This window comes from Myotis lucifugus, unplaced genomic scaffold, assembly GCF_000147115.1.
Source record: "Myotis lucifugus unplaced genomic scaffold, Myoluc2.0 scaffold_43, whole genome shotgun sequence".
NCBI lineage: Eukaryota > Metazoa > Chordata > Mammalia > Chiroptera > Vespertilionidae > Myotis > Myotis lucifugus.
The window spans coordinates 4,242,010-4,262,007 of NW_005871091.1; the positions used below are offsets into that span (position 1 = coordinate 4,242,010).

At 47.1% G+C, this 19,998-nt stretch overlaps 1 protein-coding gene across 1 annotated transcript in view; it reads right to left on the reverse strand.

Annotated features, from left to right (window-relative positions):
- The window catches only part of ZNF462 (zinc finger protein 462), a 136,831-nt gene that overhangs the window by 56,363 nt on the left and 60,470 nt on the right, over window positions 1-19,998 (reverse strand). The window contains 4 exon segments of the mRNA XM_023753305.1: window positions 10,278-10,469; window positions 14,829-14,947; window positions 17,663-17,766; window positions 19,505-19,666. Coding sequence (XP_023609073.1) covers window positions 10,278-10,469; window positions 14,829-14,947; window positions 17,663-17,766; window positions 19,505-19,666 — 577 coding nt within the window.

The window sequence follows — 19,998 nt, forward strand, 5'->3', positions numbered from 1 at the left end:
TATTTGTTACAACTGATGAACCTACATGGACACGTCATCACCCAAAGTCCATAGTTTACATTAGAGTTCTTGATTGTTGTACATTCTATGGGTTTGAACAAATGTGTAATGACATATATTCGTTATTATAATGTCATACAAGGAAATCTATGCTCCCCAAATGCTCCTCCTTTTCATTCCTCCCCCAAACCTCCTGGCAACCACTACTTTTTTTTTTACTGTCTATAGTTTTGCCTTTTCCAGAATGTCATACAGATGAATTCATTCTTGAAGACCTATGGATACCAGCTCAAAAGTACCCCACGACCTCTTAAAGCAATAGGCACCTTGCTGCTGGTCTTCCTTGTTCAGCCAGCTTAACAAATCTAAAGGCTTCTTCCTGGTACTAAGTACCCTGTCTGGCTCTACCTCTCCTCACCGCCCCCCCCGCCACACTGTCCTCCCACTAACTTCCCTACACACCCACCCCTCTAGCCAGACTGGTCTCCTTGCTGTTCCAAGATCCCTTCTTCTATAAGTTCGCTCACTTCTGATACTCCTTCCACCTGTTATGGACTTCTTCTGCCCCTGTAAATTCCTACTCACCCGCCAAGGCCCAGCCCGAGCTCCACCTCTTCCAAGAAGCCCTCTGGGACTCACCAATCCCTTTTCTTCTCCAAGGTTACAATTATTAAAATCCAAATGCACAATTTCTCACTTCAGTCTACTCTGTTCTTACAACTTAACACCATCTGTAGGTCTATTAACTTAAGCTCTAGAATATCAACCCACAATAAAAACTTGGCTTTCGTTTCCTAAGGAAAATTCCAGGATCCCCAAACATAAAGACGAGGCTGTGCCCTAGTCGCTGTGGATCACCTATGGGTGTGTACTTCTGCTGAGAGTCTTCCATGAGATGGCATAAAAACTCCCAACACGGCTTCGGATTTAGACCGGCTCCACTACATACATGTTTCCTGATCTTTGGACTCATCATTTCATTCCTCAGGGGCTCAGCTTCCTTCTCTATTAAATGTGACTGATAATTTGTACCTCCGATTTACAAGACATACTGATCCAGATGACAAATTTAAGGCAATCGGCAGAATTAAAAAACAAAACAAAACAATGCTTAGTTTTATCACTCAGGGATTCAACAGACGCAGCATTCCTATAATAAACCAGAATGGATGAGTTTCACTCTGGTCGAGGAGGAAAAAATAACTAGCAATGCCAAAAATATCAAGGCCTAGATGAGGGGTTGAGAAGGTCCTGCTCTGCTTCATGTGGCTGTCCCTGCAGCTTTGCAGGGCTCACGGCGCATGAAAATAAAGATGACATAAGGAGCGTGGCTTGCACAAGTCATCTAAGAATATGCTGTGCTCCCAGGAAGCTGAAGAACCTAGCCCCAGGATGACTTCTCGGACAGCAATGTCCTGGTAACTAAAACCTTAGCCCGCCCTGCACTCCAGGCCAAACATGCCCTCTGGGTTGAGCCTGACGACTCTGAAACTGCTTGCAAAGGAGAAAAGCCCGTATGGCAGGAGCCTCTCTCTTTCTGGACGTAAACAGTGAGGGACTGAACCCAGCAAAAGGCAAGCAGATCCTCCTACCTGAACTTTGGCCATTCTTTCACCTCGCTGTTTTTATTTAACCGCCACCAGTGGGGTTTTTCCATGGGGTATTATTTAGGATTATGAATGCGTTAACAACGAAATGTATACATGATTTGGACATGCTTTTCTGGGCAATACCATAAAACCTCATGTGACTTATTTTAAAAAATAAATGATAGTTATTTCTAAAAGGTTATTTCTGGCATCTTCTTTTCACCTCAGCACTTTTGCTGTTTCTCTCTCATCAATATTTCTATCTCTCTATCCCTCTCTCTCTAAAAATCAATAAAAGCATTTTGAAAAAAACCTCTTTTGCACACAGTCAGTCATCTTGCCCAGAACACAGCCTCTCCGGCAACAAGGTCATGCCAGGGTCTATACCTGTCAGTGACAGCTCCTGCACGCTAGCTCTCCCGAATCCAAACCTCCTTTCTGCTCGTGTAAAACCCTCTAATGCAGAACAGTATTTGAAAGCGAGAAGAGGACCGGGAAGTCCTAAGAAGTCTCAAGAAAATGGAGGAATTTCATACAAATATAATTGAGCTCAATGATCTAGCTCCAGTTCCAGGGAAAGAAAATTCGAGGGGGGCAATGCGAAGACAAGCGAACATTCTTTCCAAAAAGAACCGAGATTACTCATTTAGATGAGCTGACTAACAACTGAATATATTTTCTGCTAAAGAATAGATTTCTTCTCCCTTTTAGCCACTTCCTATAACTGGGGTTCTAGAACACTTAAAGGTAACCTTCAAGCAGGAGATGCAAACTATCAGACGTGGAATTATGACGCAAACGCTAGTGTTGCTAGAAACTAGCTCTGAATGACTTGGGTAGTATAGGCTTATATTTCTTTTAAGTAGAGGGAGAGACAGACACATCAACGATGCCCTTCACCGGAATCGAACCTGGAACCCTTCAGTCCGCAGGCCGATCCCTATCCACCGGCTAAGGCTATGCTTATATTTCTGATGAACAAATGTTTTTCTTGGCATGGGAAGAGGGAGATGGTTAGTTGACTAAGTTCCCAGGACACGGAGAGCTTACGCTTGCAATGTTTTTTAATCCTTGGCACATGAAACTGTGGCTAATTCAAAAAGCCCCAGAAATCTCAGGCAGGTGGGTTTCTTGGGAAGGAGAGATAACGTGATATTCAATGTCAGGGTGGTGGCCACAGTGGAGGCTTCCTATTTGCTGTTGAAGACAGATTCTAACAAGGCAACCTCTGAAGACGTCTGGGCGTCTAACCGAGGATGCGGAGTCACCTGTGCCACTTTGCGCCACTGCAGTTACCAACTCGAAGTCTTTAGAGCAGAAATGCCATCTTCACAATAAGCATGAAAATAAACTCCAGACCACATTTTAATGTAGAAATTCGGGTATCGAGAAGGGGAGGTTAGCATTCTCCGGTCAGGTAATTTGGAGATCAGCAGAACCCATTAAACGTCTTGGTCTGGCCATTAAAATGATGCCTCATAGCCTATGTGCTCCCAACGATGTACATCTTTGTACTTTACACAACTATTCACTCGAGACTTTCCATTTCATTATGGTCATTTTTAGAGAAACCACCTCTTCTTTCTCTCACCCCAAGAGAAATCTGGTTGCAGTGGGCACCTGTGTGGAAGGTCTGATGCCCTTGCAACTAATTGGCTCCTTGTAAAGGCTGAGTTTTCGGTCTGACCTATTTAGAAATCGGAAAAGCTTCTCTTTGAAAAGCAGGCACTTCAGATCTTGATTTTTAAGTGTCTAGTGTTGCTAGAGTCAAGGTTAAAATGAGTTTGTAGTTTGGCGCTAGACGCAACATAATTCTTAGAAAACAGTTTCTCTTAAGCTTAAATGTAATTTACACGCTAACGCTTCCCTACATATATAAAATAAAGAACATATTCAGGTCGAGTTACATGTTGAGTGACACCTAAGAGTGGTCCACATGTGCCCAGCCAGTGTACCTCAGTGGTTGAGAGTCGACGTATGAACCAGGAGGTCACAGTTCAATTCTGGTCAGGGCACATGCCTGGGTTGCAGGCTCAATCCTCAGTAGGGGGCGTGCAGGAGGCAGCTGATACATGATTCTCTCTCATCACTGATGTTTCTAAGTCTCTCTTCCTCTCCCTCCTTCTCTGAAATCAATAAGAAAATCTATATACATAAAAGGCTAATATGCTAAGTGTCCCTCCGCCCGTCCAACCGGTCACTATGATGTGACCACCAGGAGATGCTCAACACAGGAGCTGCCGAGCTGCAGTGACTTGGCAGCGGTGGTTCTTGGGTGACGCACCCTGAAACCAGAGAGGAGGGAGCCCAATTCCTTGCGGGGCCACAAGATTCCACCTTGGGCCGTGTGTTATGTTGTTGCTGGGGCACTGTCGGCCCCAAATCTGGTTTACTGCACACTTGCATTTGCATTCCACACCCTGTACAACAGCAACTTTGCAGAGTGCCCTCTTGCACTCGGGGACCCCTCGGGGGATGTCGGAGAGCCGGTTTTGGCCTGATCCCCACAGGCCAGGCCGAGGAACCCCACCTGCCAGAGGGACCCCGCTCACTCTGCAGATGCCCTTCGAGCCACAGCGCCACTCCAGGTACGGCCAGATGGGGAGGGACCATGGGAGGTTGGCTCCAGGGTGTGTTCTGCCGTCTGGTCCAGTCCCGCCCTGCTGGTTACCTTCTAATTAATTTTCTTTCAATGTGCATGAATCCGTGCACCAGGTCACTAGTTTATTATAAAAAGAGAGTAGTGCCCATGTTAAATATAAAGGTCTATAATGACATTTATTAAAGATGGGACTAGTTTCGTGGGTATCACTGTACTTTTTTCCCCTCCAATCATCTTTGGCAAAGGTCAGTGACACACTGCCCAGGGGCTGAATGTGGCCTCCCTGTCTCTGTGCATGAAGTCTTATTGGAATGCTACCACGCCGTGTTTACGGCAGCTTTCACATTAAAGTCCCAGATGAGTTGCTGTAACACGGACCGTGCGGCTCACAGAGCTAAAAATATTTTCTATCTGACCCTTTACAGAAAAAGTTTTCCAATCCTTGACTTAGGATTTGCAGAAATTGGCCAGGATAAATCTCATAAAACAGCTCTCCTTCTAACCAATATATTAAGTTAAAATCCCAGTGGGTAAAATTGTCAGGCAGAATCGGAAATTTCATTAATCTATCCGTTTCGTTGTTCAGTTTCACGCAAGAGCTTCTACGAATGTGGACTGAACTGCAACCAAACACTGTAGGTTTTTGGACAGAAACAGGCAACAAGAGAGCCTGTTCCAGGGCCAACGACCGTGTGCATTTGCTCCAAGAAGGGGCTCTGCTCCCAGGTGACCACACTGGCAGTGCCCACTGTCGAGCCCCACGGCACCTGCTGTCTCCTGAGAGCGGGGAAGACTTCCACCTGCCTCGGCCCTCAGTTTCCCAGCTCCTCACAAGGCCTCACGATACAGGGAACAACGACAACATCCAAAATGTTCTTTGTCAAGAAAGACCTTTTCCTCTTGGCAGACCATGTATCAGAAGATTTGTTAGAACAGTCCCCAAGGTCCCGTCTTTGGACTGGTTATCCTGGAACGTGCCGCTTAAATGGCAATGCAATAAGCTTACTCCGGTGCAACTGGGTTCCGTGGATTTAGAAATGCCAGCACTCCCTGCCATGAGCTGTATGAAAAACTGTGATGTCTCCAAGTCGTCCCTGGTCAGTCCCTACCTAACTGCCCCCAACAGAAAATTAGGGGACAGGAACCACAGCATATCCACAAGCACAAGGAGGGAACTGAGACCAGAGGTAAAAGGGTAATCGCGTAGAGGCAGTAAAAGCTGTTCTTCAGCGAAAGTGCAAGTCACGTCTCGGAGAGAGAAGCCGACGGGGAGGAAATTCTCCCACGCACCCAGGAGAGCTCCTTCCCAAGTCCAGGCGGAGAAATGGGAGGAGGACGCTGGCGGCAGCAAGGACCGGGACAGAGGGGCCACTCTGGAACGGGGGAGGTGTGCCTGCATGGCAAACTGAGTGCATGAAGAGGACTTCGACTCTGACAGGATGACAAGAAGTGCCTGTGGTCCCTTGATGAGAGGTGTCTTGATAAAAATAGTGTAGGTAGCAAATATTATGCTAGAGTTTAGAATAGAAAAGCCAACTGAGAATAACAGAAAACTTTTCTCACACACACACACATCAAAGCACCTCAGAACATTTTTCTGTTAATCATAACAGCAAAGACACCCCCGCTGGGTGGACAGTATTGAGACAGACAATAAAGAGGGGACAGTGTCACAACAGGGTTCTTGCTTCTTCCCTGGGCTGCTCCCCAGGATGTGGATGAAAAAACTCATTCACCTTATTTAATCTGCAGCTGGTCTTAGGGTCTCATTTTTTGTTTTAAACACATCACGGTAGCTATTTCCTAGAGCAGACCATTCCATACAGCATAAGTGGGTGAGAGAAATAAAATAACCTATTCTTCAGGGCGGGGGGTGGGGGGGACTCGAGGGAGTAAGGAGGTGGAACGTCACCACTGGCCTGACTCCTTATAAATGACCTGGCTGACTGTTAAGTTAATGATCCGCTGTCCATGCACTGCATTGCCTCTCAGACCTAAACAAACCTCCCAACTGAACTACACGTTCTGGTTTCTTGGTTATTTTATAGAAGTGTGTGTGTGTGTGTGTGTGTGTGTGTGTCTGTACTGCTAGCAGAGACCTGTGGGAAAACCCTGACAGAACCCAGCCCTGTGTTTTATACGGCAGGAGGAGGGACCCCGTAAACACAAACAGAGCAGAGCGCTTCCTCTGGCTGACAACCTTATGATTTCCCCTTAACGCGCTGTTTAGAATCGCGATGGTGTGTCATTTCCCATTATCCTCTACACAAGACCAACACCACACGGCCGTGGCTTTCCTTTCCAACAACCCATCAGGAAGAACATACAAGACCCTCACGTGCTGCTGAAACCTGTCAAGACGGACAGCCCAGAGCCCAAGAGCCCTGTTTCTGCACAGAACAGGTGTGTGGCCAGGCGGCTGGGGCGCAACCTCCCCTCCAGCTTCCCGGCCCTTCTCAGCTTCCCGCCCCTGCAGGCCTCCCTCTGGGTGGGGAGGGAGAGCGGCCTTGGGAGAACCTTTCTCAGGCGGCTTCCTTCTGCCAGGGAAGACTGGCTCGCGCTCAAGACTGCAAGCATTTGACAACTGCAAATAGCAGCGAGCATGTCAACTCGTTTGATTCACAGCCCTCACCGGGGAATCAGAAAGCCAAGGACACAGTGGTGAGTTCCCTGGTTTTATGGGTCTCCGCTCCCCCCAGGCCTGCAGCTCGCCAGTGTCCTGGCATCCGCAGTGTGGGAAACCTCCACTGAGAGCCAACAGCCCCACAGCTTCACCCCATTAAAATGTGCAGTTGGATCTCACATGCGTGTTGCAAACACCATTCGAGGCGTGATTTACAGGCTTCTGTCTAGCTAGCCCCACAGCTGTTTTCTCACCCCCACACTTAGCCGCTGACAGGGATCCACCACTGTCTCCCCAGTACAGAGCCTTCTCACCTTCGACCTCCTCCATCACTCCTGAGCATCCAGAACTATGCAGACTGATAGCAAGCATTCGAGAAAACATTTACTGCATAAACTATAAAGTTCTCTTTCCACGGAATTACTCATTGGCGAGAAGAGCCAATTCAATGCCTTCTTTCTGTTTTCCCCACCCTCTAATCAAGGTGTTGTTGTTTTTTTCATCAAATTACACATATCACTTCTGACCCATTGGTATTGGCTATTTAGATGTTAAAACCAGCACAGGCCTCACTACATAGATGCCACCCAGGGCTTTCACACTCACTATGTTCTTTCTTTTAAAGAAAAAAAGAACCCCACCACTTCTATTTATTGCAAATTACCCTCCTGTGGCTGAGTCAAGACAGACTCTCTGTGCTACACAGAGAGTTACTCAGTATCGTGCCATCATGACTCTGTGACCACCCTCCCCAAGTCCCAACCTAGTCTAGCTTCCAAGAACCTGAAATCACCCACAAAAAGGGTAAGTCTCTGGCTTAGGGTTGTGATAAGTTCAGATGTAGGTACTGATACTACCTTCTAAATATCTGGCTTTTAATCTGTTGCAGGAATAGAATGGTACTGGTACTCTAGTCATTTCTTTCTCTCTTTTTTAAAAATATTTTTTTTATTGACTTCAGAGAAAGGAAGGGAGAGAGAGATAGAAACATCAATGATGAGGGAGAATCATCCCCCCCCCCCGCACTGGGGATCGAGCCTGCAACCTGGGCATGTGCCCTGACCGGGAATTGAACTGTGACCTCCTCATAGGTCGATGTTCAACCACTGAGCCAGGCCAGCCCAGCCTTCTATTCATTTCTGATTCTTCTGTGCACAGTGCAGCTATCAGTGTAGAGTACAGACTCAGGAAGTTGCCTGAACTTAACTCTTCTTAGTCCACCCCATGCAGTGAGTGGTCTGTGGGACTCCTGTGTCCTGTGAGGAGACCCACCCTGCAAGTGAGAAGGACAAAGGAAGATCTGACATTGAGAGAAGTGTCCCAGGTAAAGTCTTTGCTGGAAATGATGTTTGGATGGATCAGTTTCACCCTAATGGCTCCACAGGTATAGTTTCCATTTCAGATGAAAACGACGCACTAAAAATGTTAGTACATGAGACTGTATTTTGCCCTTTGTTGCAACATACCAGTCTTTTCCAACGCACAGAACCTCAAGGTGCAAAGGGGGCACTTTCTGTACCCTTTCACATGCCCTCGCCCCTGCCCCCGGCGTTGAGACTGTAAGTTTTCCCTGGAAAACAACAACACGGGCTTTCTCCTGCATTTTAAACTACTACACAACAGTGGAGGAGGGAGCATGCTCACTCCATTGCAGGCCACAATCATCATAACAAACCTGCTTTATTAAAGAGAAGTCCTCTAAGACATGAATACCAGGAAGAAGCTACTGGGCAGAATACAGTGTTTAATGGTTTGCAAAGGAAAGGCCCCCAGGTTCTACAACTCAAGAAAGGCAGCTGTTACCTCTCCTCCCCCTCCTACAGCGGTCTTCTTGTAGACCTCAGGAATAAAGACCACTCATTGACCCCCTTGATGATCTGGTAATGAGACCATGTGGACATGTTGGGCGGTCAGATCTTCAGGTTACCCGAAGAGTCAACATTTTTAAACCCTTACGTTAAAAATAACCCCAAATTCATGCTTCTGACAAAAGGTCCCAAAGGCCAGAATTTCAATCAAAGGATGAGAATCACAGGAACAAAACGACCACTTATTAAATACAAACCACGCATCAGATGTTGTATCAGGCATCTCACCTCATTCTCATTAGTGTACCTTTTCTCATTAATCTCTCAAGGTCAACAGTTCTCTCTACCCAATTTCATATGGGAGTACAGAACGCTAAGATGGCCCAGGAAAACACAACTGGCATTGAGAGACGTGAGAGTCAAAGCCAAGCCTTTGTTCCCAAGACCCCATGAACTTTCTAGTCCACCAAGCTCCTCCCAAGAACGTCACAGCAGATCCTGGGAAACAGCCTGTTCCCCGACCTGGTACTCAAGCGGGTGGGAGATAACTGGGTACTAGAGATGCTGTGGAAGGAATCTGGGCTTTAGAGGGACCTGGAAGAGAGCAGCTCTAAGGTCTCCTGCCCTTCTCAGACGTCCCCCTCTCCTAAGTACCTGATTCTCATTCACCTGAGGGGAGCTGAGTCATCAAGACACGTCTATTTCCTGCTGTGACCAAAACAATCGATCCCTTTGCTCCCTCCCTCCTTCCCTCCCTGCCTCCCCTACAGCTTTGGTTACATTGCCAGTGAGGAGACGCCCTCCATGGCCTCCTGTATTTCTTCTGAGCCTCGAAAACTGGGCAGTTTAAACCCTCCTCCCAATGATGCTTTCTCAACACCCTTCAGCTACATGAAAATCACTGCCTTACCCCTAAAGCAGCTTGTGATCCAATCAGACATATTCGCCCCACCCATTCACCCTTTCCATCCCTACCCTGAATTCTGTGTCGTTAGCTTACATATCTCATACCCCAAACACTTCCAAATACACATGCATTGTTTTAGAACAAGACAGAATATAAGTAAGTAAACAAAGAAATACATCTGTCTGGTATCCCATCCTCTTTCTTGCTCCCAAACAGTGAAAGAACCAACACTAACCCATCCCTCACATGGTGCTCTTTCCACAAGCAAAGCTCACACACGTCAGCACCAACACACACTCCCCGAGTTCCCAACACCTTTCAACTCCAATCTCATTTTTTTTTTTAGTTTTTTGTTGTTGTTAATATTAAGGATATTTTTTCCATTGATTCTTAGAGAGTAAAGGAGAGGGAGGGAGAAGAAGAGAAACATCAATGTGAGAGAGACACATCGATTGGTTGCCTCACGCATGCAACTTGACCAGGGCCAGGGATTGAGCCTGTAACGCAGGTACATGCCCTTGATCGGAATCAAACCCGGGACCCTTGGGTCAGCAAGCCAGATGTCCTAACCACCAAAGAATCGGCCCGGGCCCAACTCCAATTTCTAGTTTCAACCCTTTCACGTTTCTTCCTTCACTTGAACCTCTATGTTTTTGCCTAAGATTTCCTTCTAGAAAGAAGGATTGGCAATTACCCCCAGCCCACCTCCACCCGCGGGGGTCGGCTCTGGCCGGGCAGCCCACGTTACCATTGGAGTCTTCCACTTCTTCAGCCGAGGTGGCTTTCTGGGCGGAGTGGTGGTTGTGTGAGGAGAGCAGGCTGACGATCCTCGGCCTGGGCAGCGTCAGGGCTTTCCCGTGGACCTTGAGGGAGTGTTCCTTTAACTGGCTGATTGTCATGGTGGAGAATGAGCACCAAGAACACTTGTAGGCATGTTCACCTGGGAGATGGGGCAAGGGACAAAGGGGCAAGGAGGGCACAGGTGGGGTGGAGACCAGAACATGGTTAATCACTCGATGGAGGAGCGTCCCGAGCTTCGGGGTCTAAGACCTGCACAGACCAACCCCCGCCCATCCCCCAGCCACTGCTCTCCTCCGGACTGAACCCCTCGAGGAGCTCCGTATTCATGTGGCCTGGCTCCTTTCCATTTCACGCTCTAATCGAGTGGAGGGGCCCATGGGCTGTTCCTCCACAGGGAGCCAAACCGAAAGTCTACGATGCCCCCACCAGAAACGCTTCCCGGTCTAGGCTGCCCTTCTATCGTCATCAGGAAATAACACGCCCAATTCTCCTTTCAGGGCCTATGGGTGGCTTTCCATCACCCGTCCCTCTGTGCGAGTTCGCTGTGCTGGTTTCATTCACCACTTCCTCGCTGACTCCACACCTCCCGACTCCACTCATCCTACAGTGGGCTTTGTTTTCTGGACCAGTTCACAAACCTCAGCATAAAACCCCATTTCCCTCTGTAATCAATAACACAGAAATGGGTAAAAACAAGTCATTTTTTTTAAAAGTGAAAGAGATATGGGTCTACATATGAATATATGTCTCTGTGTGTGTATAGCTCCACCTTCTTCAATAAACAGGATATTTCAGTTAAAATAAGAATTTTCCTTTTAATTATTTTTATAACACTGAAATGCAGGACGAATCACTAGGACTAAATTAAATTAGAGTATGATTTGCCTTTGCCCTGAGTCAGTTTTTCAATTAACTGCATTTTCAGAAGCGAGGGTGTGAAATGGGCAAGCTTATGTTATGTTACCCTGGTACAATCAACTCAGAAAGCAATTCTGCTTTTTAGAACAATAGGGTTTGGATGTTCATGCCTATAATGTAGTAATTCCACTTCTGAGAGTTTACATTAAGGAAATATCCTTTAGTACATAGAAAGCTTTATTTAGAAATAAACATGCATTTGTGCTTAAAAAAGATGAAACAACCTAAATTTCCAACCATAGAGAAATGATTAAGTAAATGTGGCCCTATCTTCTTGATGAATTATCATTTTCTTAAAGAGTCTATAACAACATAGGAAAATAAAGTACTTGAAAAATAGATAGGAAGGCATAATATCTTCTAGATTAAATTATAACCACAATTGTTAAAAATAATTATAGAGGAAATGGTTGAAAGGAAAAACAATCAAATGTTAACAACAGCTGCCTGGCTGGTGTTGCTTAGTGGTTGAGTGTCGACCCATGAACTAGGATAGCGGTTGCCAACCTTTCGGACCTCACAGACCTGCTGAACTAGGAGATCATGGTTCAATTTCTACTCAGGGCACATGCTGGGGTTGTGGGCTCGATTCCCAGTAGAGGGCGTGCGGGAGGCAACCAATCTGTGATTCTCTTTCATCATTGATGTTTCTTTCTCTCTTCCTAAAATCAATGAAACATTATTTTTTAAAAAAACATGTTAACTACAGTGGTCTTGAGATAATAAGATTATGGATGACTGACTACATTTCGTTCATTTTCAAATTTTCTGTAAACATGTATTTTTAAAATTTATTTTTAAGTGAAATTTAAAAGCCAGAGGAGATGAAAGAGGAGGAAGTAAAGGAATGAGAGAAGAATGGCTTTATGGTTGTGAAGGTTCTCTGGGCCAATGGGAACAGCTGAGGGCGGAGCTGATGTCTCCGGTTTAGGAAGTGAAGCAGGAAATGGAAAGTAAAGTTCTGCCCTCGCTTCACCCAGCGGAGGGCTGCCGCCTGCCACCCGATGGTTTCACATGTGAGGTGACCCTACATCCCAAGTTCTGCGTTAAGTCTCCTTTTCACCACTGATGACCCCAGAGCTTGCATTTCCAAGAAAGTCTTGAAACTAACCTTGATTTATACAACATGTTACAGCCCAAGGCAGAACAGACATTCAAAGAGGTCAGAGGATCCAAACAAAGAGAACATCCATCAGTTGTCCCCCCATAGTTACCTAGGAGTTACAGGGTAATGCTGGGCCATGAGCAATGGGCTTTACTACTATTACCTATATAAGTAATATATATATTATTATAAGTAATATATATACACACACACACATGTATATATACACGTACATATATATAATATATACACATTATCTGCATATATTACAAATATAAGGTGGGGCAAAAGTAGGTTTATAGTTGTGAGTACTCAAAATCTTGGAGTTTATTCTTGTATTATTAATTATTGCATTATTACAATACAATAATTATGTTATACATAATACCGCTGCTCTCCTGATTCCATTTTTCAACTTTTAAAAAAAAACTTTATTGTTGAGAGCATTACACATGTCCCCCTTTTCCCTGCCGCATTGACCTCTTCTAGCCTGCCTCCATCCCCGCCCCAGGCCTTCACCACCCTATTGTCTGTGTCCATGGGTTATGCATATATGCATACAAGTTCTTTGGTTGATGAACTTTGTTTAGTGGTTGTAAATAGTCCAACTGGAGAGAGAATTCAAATCCAGGTTACTTGGTTCATCTACACGACTCTTTATCCTTTAAAATAATCCATCTACAACAGACAAGATGGAAAATATACTGGCTCTCCCTTAGCTAAGCCACTGTCAGTGGCTAAGGGCCATTTGTGGACACCAGGGCTCCCAGGTGCACAGAGAGCTGAATTACACCGCTCCCACACTCTCCCCCTCTGGATGCTTCCTTCTCCCCAACCAGTGAGCACAGAAGGCCAGTCTGCTCGCCAGCTCCAAGAACATATACTTCCGCTCAGTGCCCTGGAGCCAGTGTGCAGCCTCTGGCACTCCTTCAAAGCCCTTCCTACAGGCCGAATCCTTTACCCACTCCCACTGCGAAAGTGCTTCTGACCAGGCGGAGGCCTATGGGAAACACACCAGGACGGGGTCCCAGCTGAATCATTTACAATGTACAGTTAGAAAAGAATGGCTTGAACCCCAGAGCCTCTCACTCCATGAACTTCAGTGGAATTTTCCTGGAGATATAAAAATACTAACAGATAGAGACAAGCCCATTTGGTGAATCTCCCTGTCCCAGGCCCCACCCCCACGCCCCCACCCCTCTGCCTCCCGTGGGGCCCAGGGCATCTGGAAGCCTTCAGTAGCTTTACTGCATTGAGCCAGTTCAACGGGACCCAACACTCAGGAGGAGACAACAGAGAGACAAGAATGTATTTCCACAGGCAATGAGGAGATGGCAAAAGGAAGGCAGGACTCGGGGTCTCGGTGGGTTTTATAACCACACAAGGGGAGCCAAAAAGCGAGAAGAATTCTAGCTGTCTGCAAATTTTCAAACTCGGATCTAAATGCCTCAGCCCAGGAAACTCAGGGAGGAGACTGGACTTCGGAAAGAATCCGATAGTGTAGCTGGGTATCCTGAGGCCTCATTTCCCCAATTTTTCTTTGGGTTTGATGTGAGTTCCTCTGAGGTTGTCAAAAGCTCTGAGAGGGTCACACGCAGGCTGCCGCTGCGTTGGGGTTCTGAGAGTGACTGAGAGGGTCATGGAGACATCCCCAGGCCCCCACCCACCCACCCACTGCCTTTCCTACCTCACGCCTCTTTTCTCTGGGGGCTGAGTTCCGATTATCTACCTGTGGGCATCCCCTATCATATGCAAAGTAGAGAAGAGCAGGAGAGAGAGAGAGGCAGCATCCCGTCAGTGACAGGGATGTGCTTGTTCTGGAGTCAAGTTCTCAGTGAATGGACCACATGGCTTTGAGCAGGTCATCCGAAACTGAGGGTGACAATCTGCCCTTTAGGACTGCCATGAGGATGAAAAACGATGATGAATGTAACATGTTTAGTAAAGAGCCCTGTAGGTAAAGGGTGTTCAATGAAGCAAGCACAGTGAGAGGGACCGATACAGTGACAGAGACCCGCGTAGCCCCGGGACACGCATGATACTAAGCCACTTCTTATCTTGTATCTGAAAATGTATCTAAGGCATCTCCCAAGAATCTCACTACTTGTCTCGAGTTCTCTTAAGTTCCTTTGAACTTCCTCAAGACTACATTACTTTATTTGGGGGCTATCTTTAGGGGATGTAACAATTCTTGCATTTCCATTAGAAAGGCTCGGGAATTTAGAACTTTCTGTTCGCCAACAAACGCTGTTAGCATGCATCAGCTGTGACATGGGTGACACCCGCTGGGTATTATTTTGGCTTTGGGCGATTCCTTAGATTTTTTTTTTATTCGACTAAAAAATAACTAAATGTGCAACCATCTCAAGAATAACTTATTCTCATGTGTGGGACAAGAGACTTTTAAAGTTTTACTCAGTGAAGACCACAGGATTGCAAACTCAGCAGACTTGGGCACCACCCATGTCAACTCACCAGCATGAGCTTTGAGTAGGTGTGTTTTTAGCCGACTGTTGTAGGAGGACTTGAAGGAGCAGAGTTTGCATCGGAATGGTTTGTGGTGTCCGTGGTGGGTTTGCATATGGCGATCCAAACTTGATGTAGGAGAAAAACGAACAAACAACAAGACGGGGTTAAAAACTGCACGTAACATTTTCTCATTGCCCTCTTCCAGAAATCCCATTTCTAAGCTGTTCAAAGTCATTTTGCTACTTTCCAAAGACGGTACTTACAAAAAAAGAAGAAAAAAAAAAAGGCAAGAGTGGCACCGACTCTAAAAGGAAGGGAAGCTCAAAGAAGGAGGAGATAACACTTGAGCAGGGAAGGGTTTCAAAGTGTTGAACTACTTGCAATGAGCTGTTCGTTCCCAAAGCCTTTGTAAATAGGCAGGTGTGATTACGGGAAGTCACGTGATTCAGAGGCTGGTCACCCCTCTGATAAACACAACAATGTTTGCTATACATCCATCTTTCAGAGCAACTTACAAGGATATCATTTAATTATGGGCATTCCCAGTATTACATAATTACTAGTCTAAAGAAAAAAAATAAATCCACCAAACCAGGTGTGGGAAAAGTCCTAATTTGTGTCACTACCCCACATCACACATCCTTTCCAAACCTCTCAAGTCTTATCTTCCTACTTCAAGTGCTCCCGACTCCATAAAACCTTCCTGATTCTTCCAGAGCGATGTTCAGATCTCCCCTCTTTGAAACTTCATAGCGTTTTATTGACACACATTTTTTAAAGACGTGTGCCTTCGTATGGCAAGTCACTGGTGTGCTGGCTTTATTTATTATCCAGCTAGACCCTAAACTCCTGTAGAACACTGACCATGGCCCATTCATCTTCACATGCCCAGAAGCCTCCAGGACACCGCCAAGCACAAGGGCATACCCACTTATTCACAGCGATGTCCTGAGGTTCTGCTATGTGATAGGTGCTGTTATAAAGTACTTTGGACCCTCGCCGGTTCGGCTCAGTGGATAGAGTGTCAGCCCATGGACTGAAGGGTCCCGGGTTTGATTTCGGTCAAGGGCACCTACCTTGGTTGCAGGTTCAATTCCAAGCCCTGGTCAGGGCGCACGTGCAGGAGGCAACCAATAAATGTCTCTCTCACATCGATGTTTCTCTCTGTCTCTCCCCCTCCCTTCCACTCTCCCTAAAAAATCAATGGAAAAATATCCTCGGGTGAGGATTAACAACAACAACAACAACAAAATAGTTTTGGAATTGATGAGAACTACACAAATTTGATGCCAGTGCCTGGATCTGATGGCAAAGATTAGATATTCAACTTTGAATAATAATAATAATAGAATAATAATAGTTTTAGCCCTGACCGGTTTGGCTCAGTGGATAGAGCGTCAGCCTGCGGACTGAAGGGTCCCAAGTTCAATTCCGGTCAAGGGCATGTACCTTGGTTGCGGGCACATCCCCAGTGGGGGGTGTGCAGGAGGCAGCTGATCGATGTTTCTCTCATCGATGTTTCTAACTCTCTGTCCCTCTCCCTTCCTCTCTGTAAAAAAATCAATAAAGTATATTTTTTAAAAAATAACAGTTTTAAGCATCCCAAACTCTGCAGAAGCACTGCCTCCTCCCGCCTTTCCACCTCCACTAACTAGCACTCTGTCTGTTTAAAGAAGCAAACAGCCCATCAGTTATTTCCAATTATCATAAAAATAAACAGCATGTCATAGTCTTACAATTAGTCACCTTCATCCAAGACCGCAGAACACATTACAGAACATTTCTCTCTGGCGCACAGTCAACAGAGAAAGGCAACAAAATGTTGTTTCGTCTCAGAACCATCCCTCTTCTCATCACCCAGAAAAGCCTTCATAAAAACTCCAAATTTACCATTTCTAAGCCGTGATGAGCAACGGGAAGCTCCCCCTCTTCAACCACCCTGAACTTCAAGCATCTCTCTGGATTCCATCAACTTATCTACCTTTCAAGGTCTTTTAAAAAAAACATCAAGCAGCCCTAACCGGTTTGGCTCAGTGGACAGAGCGTCAGCCTGCGGACTCAAGGGTCCCAGGTTCCATTCCGGTCAAGGGCATGTACCTTGGTTGCGGGCACATCCCCAGTTGGGGATGTGCAAGAGGCAGCTGATCGATGTTTCTCTCTCATCGATGTTTCTAACTCTCTATCCTTCTCCCTTCCTCTCTGTAAAAAATCAATAAAATATATTTTTAAAAAACCCAAAAACACATCAAGCAATGATGCCCAGTCGGCATGGCTCAGTGGTTGAGCAATGACTTATGAACCAGGAGATCAGGGCACATACCCGGGTTGCAGGCTCCATCCCCAGTGGAGGAGATGCAGGAGGCAGCCCTTCAATGACTCTCTCTCATCATTGACATTTCTATCTCTCTTTCCCTCTCCCTTCCTCTCTGAAATGAGTAAAAAAAATATTTTTAAAAAAACCAAGCAATGAGCCTTTGGTCACATGGGTTAACAGTCCTAACTTTACCTCCCAGTCACTCCATGGAACTTAGTTCTCAAATGATGATTAGGTACCAGTAAACTTATCGACTCTCAGATCTTTCTTTGTGTACATCAGAGCCATACCTACAAAACTGTCATTTTTTTAAAAAAAGCCTGCAAATCTTCTGTCAACCAAGCAAACTCGTGTTCTTAGCCCCATTTGACAGATAAAGTTCAAGGTAACTGCCAACTGGACAGCAGGTGTGAACCACGAGGGGCAACTGCTGACTCCTCCAAGCTTCTCCCGCCCTCATGTAGCTGCCCTCCGATAGGCCACCTCCTCCCAGGTACACGCGACCGGCCACTCCTTAAGCACTTACTTGTGCCTGAAAGCGGAAACAAAGGAGCAATACTGGCAGCTGTACTTGTCCTCGCGGGTGAACATGGCCAGGGCCAGGTGGCTCCTCTCATGAGAACGCAGCCCCTGCATGGACATCAGGACTCGGTCACATTGACTACAATGGTATCCCCCCGGCCGGGTCTCATCCTCCAACATTCCATCAAGCAAGCAGTGTCCACCATCCACCCGGTCCACCAGGGCGCCACTTGCATCTTTGGCTGCTTCCAGTCCATCCAGGAACAAGTGGGAAGGGTCCTCAGCCTCCTGCTAAGAGAACCACACACACACACATACCCCACCAACAAAATAAATATCTATGGTCATTCGCCCCAGCCTTCCTCCTCTCCTGCATTCTCCCACATGCCGAGGTGGTTCCTGACAGTCTCCTCCCGGCCTCTCCGGCTCCCCCTAGAGGAGACGGCAAACCCGCCGGCCATTCCTCATGCAGTGGTGGTGGTTTTAGGGCAATGTGTCCAGGCACAGGGTGCTACTGCCTGGGAAATGTTGAGACAGGGGATCTCCCACACTGAAGACGGTTCGCTCACTTATCGCCCATCTTAAAAAAAGAAAATTAAAATTGTGATCTCACCTAAACTGACATAAGGCAGGGTTAGGGTTACGGCTCAGAGAAAAAACAACAGGAAAGGAAGGGAACCACGCCGAGGAGTGTGGGCATCATCCTTGGGAAGTCAAGGAAAGTGAAAGAGCCTGCCCTGTGCCCCCCGTGCTCACCCCGCCCCGCAGACGGTGACTTCAGCCCTTGCCTGAAGGTTGATGAAATAATCAATTCAAAAAGTTAAGAAGCTGCCTGGTTTGAAGTCACTCATGTTTCCAGGTGGCTCCTTGGATTACTGATTACGGGGAGAGCCGCTCTGTCTCCCCTGAGTGAGTCCAAGGCTGGGACACCCCGCAGAGGCAGGGAAGACGCCGGCCACCACTGCCCCTGCGCTGCCCACAGCCAGGCAGTTTCAGTCTTCAGAGGAGAAAATCAGAACGTTTGCCTCCACGCCACACAGGCAGAACAGGACAAGATCAAACGGGGCTGATGACAAATACAGTCACATATCCAGGGAGGAAGCGCAGAGCCCTGAGCCACCTCCTCTACCTCAGCAGGCTAGCCCTTCCTGGAAGGCCGGGATGGCGGTGTGGCTATCCAAACAGCGGCTGCTATTCTGGTTATGAAGTTCGCAACAGGCAGCCTAGGAAAGGTGGTCGGGGGTGGGTTTGGGGGCGGGATGGCATGTGTCAGTAACAGGGGGAGGGTGGGTGGGAGGACAAATCAGGTCAACAGGCTCTCAGGGTCAACTGTGACTTAAGGCTTTTAGTTTTAGGTGAAATGTCTCTGCCACTCCTTCGAGGACCCAGGATAAGCAGCAAAAGACGGACTCTCCCGGGCTCTCTGCGCCTGCCAGCCCGATGAGAAAGGACAGTGAGAAGTCAGGCAGTGGGAGGAGCCGAAGAGGACAGGACAGAACACACTCAACTCCTCTCAAGAGCTCGGAAGAGCAAACACCTAGTGTTGCTACACGCAGAAGAGAAGGGCGACCCGAAGCCTCCTGCGCCGAGAGGCCCGGATCTTCTGTTTCCACCAAACTACCCACGTGGCAGGGAACCAGATCGGAGCTCGACCGCGTCGAGACACGCAAGAGGAGGGCCGTCCAACCTGCAAAGAAATCAAAACAAGCCAGACCGACGCCGGCAACACTCAGGAATGCGCACACTCCGGGCCGCCCGCTCCGGAGCTGCTTTGAGCAACGGGGTTAATGAGTAACGCGCACGGCTCACACACAGGAACGCGCATCCAGGCCTTCCCAGCGCTCACCTTCACGGCGGACACGGCGGGGACGCTGCCGTACTGGACGTGCTTCCGCAGGTGATTGCAGATGGCTCGGAGCGTCGGGTGCACTTCCACACAGAATTTACACTTGTAGCCCACCACCTTCCGCTCCTTGATCTTTGGCACCTCTTCTAAGTGACCAAAAGGCTGGTAAAATACAGTGGTAGCCGTCAGTACTCCGAGCCCCTCCCGCAACGGCCGGCATTTATTCTTGTAGCTTACTAGCCGGTTTTATTTTAAAGCAGATTAGCAGGTTAAAAACCAAGGGAGAGAATGAGTATTTTTTTTTTTTTTTTTACATAAGGAATTCGTCAGAGTCGTGGCACACTGCCTACTATGCAAAGTCTCTGGAACCCGCGTGCATTACGACTTGTGAGAAGATTTCTGTGCAGAAGCCTCATCGTCACGGCCACCAAGGGATCTGGTCTGCAAACCCGTGTCAACTACGCAGGTGAGAACGTTGCATAGCTACGCCGTTA